At 41.0% G+C, this 9,052-nt stretch overlaps 1 protein-coding gene across 1 annotated transcript; it reads right to left on the minus strand.

Annotated features, from left to right (window-relative positions):
• Nucleotides 1–774: 774 nt before the first annotated feature.
• On the minus strand, nt 775–7,942 carry tmem91 (transmembrane protein 91). The gene is made up of 3 exons (XM_030766928.1): nt 7,529–7,942; nt 3,386–3,532; nt 775–930 (listed from the first exon to the last, which is right to left on the minus strand). The coding sequence occupies exons 1-3, from the start codon at nt 7,940–7,942 to the stop codon at nt 775–777; spliced, it is 717 nt and encodes a 238-aa protein (XP_030622788.1).
• Nucleotides 7,943–9,052: the final 1,110 nt, after the last annotated feature.

Consider the following 9,052-nt stretch of genomic DNA (forward strand, 5'->3'; position numbering starts at 1 on the left):
TCTGTCAGGATGTTCTGGACTTGTCCTCCTCATGTCCTTCAGACAAACCCAGTGGCGCTTCTCGTTTCGAAACACGTACACCTGAGCACAGCACAGAATTCCCTTTCCTTTCCTTTCCTTTCCTTTGTGGGACAGTCTCTGCTGACAGTGTTCGGTAGAGTTACAGAGAATTCAGCTTAACCTGGACATGAAGCAACTCCCTTTAACTTACAGACCTTTTTATATGCAATTATGATAGGTCACAGTGTTCTAATATGACTCTCTAAACTATAGAGCTATCAGGGTGAAAGTGATGTGTTTCTCTGCACCATCTGAGCCCTCCTTTGCACAAAGTCTTTATCCAGTACTCTGGGAGCTTTTCAGGTATATTCCAGCTCCATTCCATTTTCATCTGGAAATGTCTGGCTTTGCTGTGAAATCCTGCATGTAGTTTCATCCTTAGGCTCCCTAGGGCATGGTTCTTACATGTTCTAGACTTCTCAGACTCTTAGAATGTGGTTCTTGCTAGTACTAAACTTCTCAGTCTCTCTGAAGAATGGCTCTAACCTGTTCTAAACGCCTCAGTCTCTCAGATCATGGTTCTTGAATCGTCTTCCCACACGTCTCCGTTCCTCAGATAGGTATTTGAGTGGGGCACTTATACAAAGGTGAATTCACTGGCTTTGATGGAATCAGGTCAGTGACTATGGAGGTGTGTTTGCGGTGTGTATGCTCAGAAGTGAGGGGGGTGGGACGGGGGAAAGCTGGAGGGGAGTGGACACAGGAGACCATTTTTTAAGGCGGTTTGCCCGACAGATAGGAGATAAGAGCGGCAATGGCGCAGATGTAGGTGATGATGCCGAAGATGATAGAGAGGATGGAGAGCCAAAGTGCCTGGCGAGAGGCAGTGCTGGCCCCCTGGAAGTCACCTTGCGCTGACGCCTTGTTAGTCTGGGCATGGTGTGGTCCAAAGGAAAGAAAGAGAAAAAAGAATAGTTAGTCATTACCAGCAATGAACATGTTCTATGTCAGTAACAGTCTCTCGCTTTGTGTGTCCTTGTCTGTCATCTTCTTCTCCTCGTCAATCAACTTTACTTACTCTATCTCTCTTTCTTTTATTTTCTATCTGACCCTCCTGTAGTCTGCAATGACCCTCATTCCAGGCAGCCCATGTGCTCTATCGGAAATCCATCACCGAGGGCCTCTCGTTATGACTCAAATTAAAGCCCTTAATGAAGGCCATTGATTTGAGCACAGGGCATGTACCGGGCTGCCAGTAAGCCGGACCACAGAGCAGTCAACTGGACCCAGAGCAGTCCTAGACCAAAGAGCAGCCCTGGACCACAGAGCAGGACCAGTAGATATCAGAGTGCTCCAGACACTTACTCCATATCAAGGCAGAAAATTGAAACACCTTTAAAATATCTGTCTTTGAGAAAAAAAAAATTCTTATACAGAGTGAAAATGGCTGTGAAAACATGATCAAGGATGCTCTGTTAAATTTTTAGATTTCTGCTCTAAATACTTTGTGAGAGACTAAGATTTTAAGTATTGCATGTTTTAAAATATTAATGTACTTCTTGTTCCCTGAAGTCCACGTTTTTTTCATTTTTAGAGACTCAAATGCAATGCTGAAGAATAACTGAGTGATCTTTTATAACTAGCAGAAAACATTGCCCATACCTCAGGTTTTAGAGCATGGCATAGGGTCATAAGTGCCTGGAGAAAGTTTTTTTTTTTTTCATGGTAACAACATTTTTCATGTAAGTTTATTCTTATGTACATTTATACACATATATTAATAAAAGATCAAACGGAGCCTGATATTGTACAAATACAAACCAAATATAATAAAGGGGAAACAATTATGGACAAAACAAGAGATATTGCTGCCCTGGCCATATCTGATATGACACAGAGTGACCAACCAGAGGCTGATTTAGAGTTAATTTACTGAAAAGTGTTGATCGGGCTGATTTTCTGTCTGGTGCAACCTATGCAACTTTTCAGTCCTGGGTCTAGGTACCTCACACAATTTAAAACAAATGGTATTACATCACTCGTCATCATCAGCAGTACATTCCCCATACCCTGAATAACCTGTGTTCTCTTGCCACTAAACATGCACCACATCTGGCTTTGATTGGCTCACCGTTTCCATGACGATCCTCATTAGCTACCAGGGCAATCTACCAGATTGCATAGCGTAGCTGACGCCAACATGCAGTATTACAGTGCTGTCTGTCACACTGACTCCCTGGTGATATAATCCCTCAAATCTCTGTGTAATCTGATTTAAAACCTCAGGTGTAATTCCATAATGTCCACGTTTACTCCCAAAAGAGCAGTGTCAGCAGGTGTCCCCAGTGCCATCTGTAGTCTATGCCAGCTGACTCTGCCACGCTATCTGTTTTGAATAAAACATTTCCAGTAAACAGCTGTCTGTTTGCTCTTTAAATTCCTGTCTGCTGCCGAGGTCATACATCTTTAAATCCAGAAATGATCCTATAAGTCTTCATTTTTGAAAGGTTAATGTTTTACTGATATCTTATCTCTGTTGTATTATCGCGTACAGGTGTTCTATAGAGTGTTCTCATATGTATTCCATTGACTTAAGACCTGTGACCCAACAAAATTGCGCTCAAGGTGTTTTTTTCAAAAAGCAGGCATAAACGAGGAGGGCGAAACGGTCATTTCACTCAGAAAATAAATCAGTGAAGGAGAAATCATCGAAGAATAATGAATTTTAAAAGGTCTAACATGTAGGAAAGAAAGAGTGGATTTTGATATAGGCAAACATGGAGGAGTGCCACAGTGTTTTATCCTAGCTCCTGATTTATGTCTTTCATTCTCCTTTCTTCCTCACATTTTTTTCCTCTGCATCTCAACCGGCTGACATTCCAATCTGTTTTTTCCTGCCTGCCATCTGGCATTCTTATATTTCATGTGGTAACAGGAAATGAGTGTTGGAAATTCATCGTTTGCGTAATGAACTAAAAGTACAGGCATAGGTCTGAAACAGTGGAAGGATTACTCCTTCTTTTGGACTGGGACAGAGGATCCCAGCAAGTTGAAGGATCCAGTTCACTGAAAATGGTCCATATAGTGTGTCAAAAAGTCAGTCAAGTGAAACTGTTACTATCAGCACAAATATCTCTTACAGTACAGTTAAAACTTTTTCACCATCATTGGTCTTTTCCTCTTGTAACGTGAATTTCAGAAACAAATGACTATTTTTAGACAGAGAACCGGCGTGGGAGAGAGTGACTGTGGCCTGGTAGCCCTCCTGTAGCCCTGACTGCATTTGGGGAGGATGCTGTGTGGAGGATACTAGTCTGAAACTCCTGCTGGTAACTGTGGGACAAGAAGAAGAAGAGAAGAGAAGATGCGGGAGCTTCTCCCATACCTTCTGGGACAGGTAGAATGCGGCAATTCCCAGGGGCCAGAAACAGCAGAGCATGGAGAAGAAAGCCAGGCCCAGGTAATCCTGAGGGATCATGAGGGGAAAGTTACTCTCACTGTCTGTATCGCTGAAGTCATCACTGGAGGAGTCCTGTGGAGGCGGGGGAGAGGAAAAAAAACCCTGAAAATTAAATGGTTATTTTTCATATGTCTAAATATGTCTCTCTGCTTGTCTGAAATCATCTAGTCACCCTTGATTCTATAGAGGATAAACTACATTTGCATAGATTAATATTTAATATTTAATATTTAAGTTTAAGATGAATACATTAATATTTAGACTGTACCATTATGTCAGTAAGTTCAAAAGGAATAAATTAATATTTAGACTGTAACATTATGTCAATAAGTTTAAAATGAATATAATTAATATTTAGACTGTACCATTGCGTCAGTAAATTTAAAATTAATATATTAATATTTAGATTGTACCATTATGTCAGTAAGTTTAAAATGAATAAGTTAATATTTAGACTGTACTATAATGTCAGCAAATTTAAAATGAATACATTACTGTTTAGGTCATACCGTTAGGTTCGTAAATTAAAAATGAACAAATGAATGTATAATAAATTAATAGTTTTTAATCCAGCCATATTGAGACACATCTGATTCAGTTAATCAAAATCCTACTAAGGATCTTAATGACGGAACTGGACAGGATGCCTGGGCAGGGTTGACCACTGGATTTTCAGGATTGTCTGATATTTTTCCTGTTAGATTAAAATTAGGATTAAGGTTGGGAGTTGTTGATTAGGTCTCTCTCAAATGATTAATCTAGTGGCAACCACATTAGATTAGACCTGATGGAAGACAGATCTGAAAATATTCCCTCTGAAATCACCCATGATAACCTCTGACTCAAATGTGAATGCCAGTGTTTAACTTTGTAGACAGAAGTCAAGTAAAGTAATAAGTGAACATTTTAGGTTCACTATTAGGGAAAAAAAGAGGAAAGGAGAGTGATAGGGAAAAGCAGGTCAGAGCAGCTGCTTTTAGTCCTGGCTGGAGTCAATCTAAAAACCTCAGATCTGATCAGCAATCTTTTTATTCTGAAAACTTTCTGATACTGGTTTGAAGTAAAAATTTGCTTGCCCTTTATTAAACACAGGTTGAACATAGTCTCTCAGTGTAAGTAACATATAACATCCAGGAAAGAGGTGAACCGAACCACCGACAGAATTAAAACAGAAGAAAAAGGAAACTGCATTGGGATAAACTGTGAATTGGTGAAAAAAAAGCAAATCTTGCTCTGGCACTTGCTGTAATCTAGGGGTTCTAACAAGTCCTGAGTGTTTCAATTTGTCAAAACCAAACTGATTTTAGTTCAAATGAATCATGTTTTTATACGACCCCTCTCCCCTCTAACACAGTATGTTTAACAGTCTCCCTAAACGCTTACATTTCAATTCAAATGTCGCCGACAAAGGTGTGTATCGGCAGACGGTCAGGCCCATTGTGGTATGCATCATATCAATATTGAGTTCGGTGGATAAAACTCAGTACTTATGAAAAAGTAATCTCATTGAGAGTTAGTAAATAAATTTATTTTGTATCTGTGCTTTTTTCTAAATTTAAAACTTATATTTTAGAATAAAATCTGCACGAAAGACAAGCAGTTAATGCAACAAATCTCTCTTTTTAAAAAAAAAAAAAAAAAAAAGTGGTAAAATGCATTTATGTCCTGTGTGGTGTGCATCAAGTTTAAACGTGATAAGAACTAGACACAAGAAGCAATCTAATCAGCAGCAGTATAAAAAATTTAACAATTACAGTGTTTTTTGAATTTCACATTTTTATGGTGGCTGTCTGGGTGATTCAGTGTAGCAGAAGCAGAGAATGTTGCAGGATTGTTGCTATTTTGTTTGTACCTGTGTGCGGGAACAATGAATAAACTTCAGCTGGTTCCACTGAGATAAAATGACTGAATGAGGTTATGTTGAATGCGTACGGGCAATGCTGCCTGCAGGCAAATCCTGACTCACGTCTTTGTTTTTTTCAGAGTCAAATATTCAATGTGTGTCTTTCCCCCCCTGACCTTGTCTGATTATTTTGGTTGTTTATCCCCAAAATGATATTTTTTTTAAACACAAGACATGCGTCATGAGTCTTTTTACCTCATATGACTCTCTCTCTCTCTCTCTCTCTCTCTCTCTTTCTCTCTCTCTCACACACACACACACACACATTCACACACACACACACACACATGCACACATACACAGGCGTTTTCATAATCTCAAAAAAACTAAAAACAAGGCAGAATAAAAAACAGTGAAATATTTAAATATATTGTGTTGCAGCAGCAGGCAGTGAAACTGAAGCACAGTTCATGCAGTATCCTGTCTGTGTTGGCACTGTGTGGATGTTGTGCATCCTGTCTGTGTTGGCACTGTGTGGATGTCGTGCATTGTGTTCTTTTACAATGCTTGACTCTATCCAATGATGTTACAATTGCTTGCCCTTGACATACACCCATCATGCAACTGCCACATACCATTTGTGGACAGATTGTAGAGAAAAAAGTCTGGCCTTGTCTCTCGGGATAAATTAATGCACAGCATAGGGTTACATGGGCTTTCAATCATGACTGGTTACCACAGTGATGGCACCTTTCTAAGCACCACTTTGGAGCACTGTAAGGAGCCTTGGCATTTTGGCTTCCTCTTTATTTGGAGGGTTTTGTCAACCTGGTCATCGCTCGCGTAACACAAAAACGTTTATTTGTGCTGATCTGGGAACAGTGCCCATTCTCTGCAGTGTGTTCACTTGTTCAGCACTGTCCTCTCTGTTCCCTGTTGCTCTGTTATTCTCCACCTGTGTCTGGTTTTCACACATTTTAGTCTGAGTGAGTTTTTCACACCTGACCTCTTGCAGCAAAATGCTTATGGCATATTATAATTTTCTTTTTTGTTTTGTTTTGTTTTTTTCCTTGACAAATGATTTACTTGACAAGTGTCTCTCTCTCTCTCTCTCTCTCTCTCTCTCTCTCTTTGTCTCTCTCCCTCTCTTTCTCTTTAGTGCAGACTGCTGGATGTCAGAGCAGTTTTGTTAGAACCTTTGTCAGAATGTGAAACAATGAGACATTTAATGTGATTAAAGACAAAAATACAGATAAACACAGTGGTTGGGAAGGCCAGAGTCCTGTTTAGGACATTGTGGAATTACTTCACATGTAAGCCCAGACTGAATGTATGAATGTACCTATGTCTGCAATATAAGAAATAATTGAAAAAATACAACAAACAACCTGACCTCAAAATATATCTATCTTGCACACAAGGGTGCAAGAGACTTTTATAATCTATCTGTGCTGCTAATATCACCTTTTATACGGGGGAAATTGCAAAATGAAGTTTTCTCTCTCCCACTCTATTTTCCCACGGGCTCAAGCTTTGTCTACTGGTCTATGAAATAGAGACTGGCATGGAAGCAGGCCGTGGCGTCGTGTTATTATCTGCACTTCAGTGAGCATCGAGCTTTATACAATTGTAGTGGCATGGATGGCAGATGCCTCTGCCAGCTCTCACTCTTCAGCTGTTTATGCCTTCTGCTTTTTCAATTCTGAATCCTACCCTCACCTCTGAGCCTGGCCTACATCTGAGTCTCTCATCTTTGGTGTAATAGCCTTTGGCTTGATTAGAAAAACCAAGCCTGAATCAAAGGTAATTGTCTATTTTTTTGTTTGTTTGTTTGTTAGGTTGGTTGGTTGCCTTTTTTCTTTTTTTTACCTGAGGAGAAAAGCCTCAGGGCCGTGACCTACAAACAAACACCTGGATTGTAAACAACACGGACAGAGTGACTTGGCATTACTTCAGCTCTCTCTCTCTCTCTCTCTCTCTCTCCCTCTCTCTTGCTCTCGTCTCTTGAAGAGAACACAGAGCATTACTGTGAAGCTAACTATACAACAGAGAAAAACTGACCTAGGCAGTTTGCTGTGCCACCGGCTGCCCTGTGTGGATGTTCTGTCTAAACACACATGCTGGCATACCTCCCTGCATGTGTATAATTTGAATTGCCTGGTCGGGAGAGATAATGGCATGTCTGCTGATGTAAATGTTGGACTGAGAGACACGTGCAGCCTCACCTCAAAGTCTGGCAGCAGGTCGTCCTCATCTTCCATGCTGTAGGACACACTGTGGACATCCCTGGTCTCCGCCAACAGCTTCCTCTCCAGAGGTGAGCCAGGGCCGATGTCCACAAACGTGGTCTCCAGGTAGTCTTTGTTGTGGAAACCCAGGGAGTCTGCAGGTCCCCACACCGGAGCTGGGGGGTATAGGGACTCCAGAGTGCTGGGTAAAGAGCAGGGGTCCAGGAGCTGCTGCTGGTGGATGTCTGTCGATGTGCAGTAACTCCTCCAGGCCAGAGGGGGTATCTTCTTTTCCTCATCACACCTCACCAAAATGCCCTTGAACACTCCACCAGTACTTGGGGTGTCTGTGCCAGTGTGTTTTGGGCTGTCCCCCAAAAGGGGATGCTCAAGCTCGTCCTGATTTTCCATTTTTAGGTGGCTGAGGGGTGTGGGGTGGGTTCTGTCTCAGGACAGAGGAGTGCCCGACCACATTAACAGAAGAGCCAGCACGACAGCACACTCCTCGCTTCAGCCCTGCGTTTGGGTCTTATGTGAGCTCTCTGGCCTCTCTGCTTTTAAAAATACAGCGGTAATCCATTCATAATCCAATTCTGTAATTTTTCTTTAGTGTGTTGCTTGTTCTTCAACCACACATACAAGAACCAATCAGGAAGGACTAAATAAATAAACAAACAAATAAATAAATAAATCGGGTGCCAGTTCTCTCTTTCCTCTTTTCTGTTCTGCAGAGGCTGTTGTTAGAGGACAGAGAGCAGATAGAAGTGGTGTTGGGGTGTGTGTGTGTGCGCGCGCATGTGTGTATGTTTAAGCTCCTGGAGCTCTCACGGATTCCATTTTCCTCAGATGTCAGAAGCTATTTGTTCCAGGGTGTAATGGCTTAAGGCCATGCACCATGTTGCAGGTTGTACATGATTGGCTGTTTCAGTATGCATGAATATGCTAATGTGGTTTTCCTTTTGTACGTAAAAAAGATGGAGCTGTCAATTCTGATGATGAAACACTCTGATTAGAACAAGCCTGGGTAAAGGAGTGGAGAAAGATTTCAGCCATTAACTTTCCTCCAGTACTTGTGCTGAATGGATATCCTGAATGTCAGTCAAGATTTCCTGTACCCCCACATTCCAGACAGTACCAAAACAAATCTAAACCTATTTCAGCTCAACCAGTCCAGTTTGGATTAACTTTTTTTTAATAACAAATTTCTAATAATACATACACTACGGTAAACATATCTTTTTTTCTTTTTTCTTTTAGAGCAGTTAAATGTGCCAAAATGGGTTGAAGGGATTTTTCATCCCACTGTCTCAAAGACATATGTTGTCACAGTCAAAAGAGAGTGGGGAAAAATTATAAAGGCAAAAAGGTTGTTTCTGAGGAAAAGAATGTCCTTGAAGAGCAGTGACAGAGCAGAGAGGGGTTTTTACAAGCTGTTCAAACCCTGCAAGAAGTAGAATGATATTTTTTTTTAGAAGTAACAGTCATAGACGGGAATTAGATTGCAGCAGAAATAGAATCCTC

Source organism: Chanos chanos, chromosome 2 (genome assembly GCF_902362185.1).
Source record: "Chanos chanos chromosome 2, fChaCha1.1, whole genome shotgun sequence".
Lineage (NCBI taxonomy): Eukaryota > Metazoa > Chordata > Actinopteri > Gonorynchiformes > Chanidae > Chanos > Chanos chanos.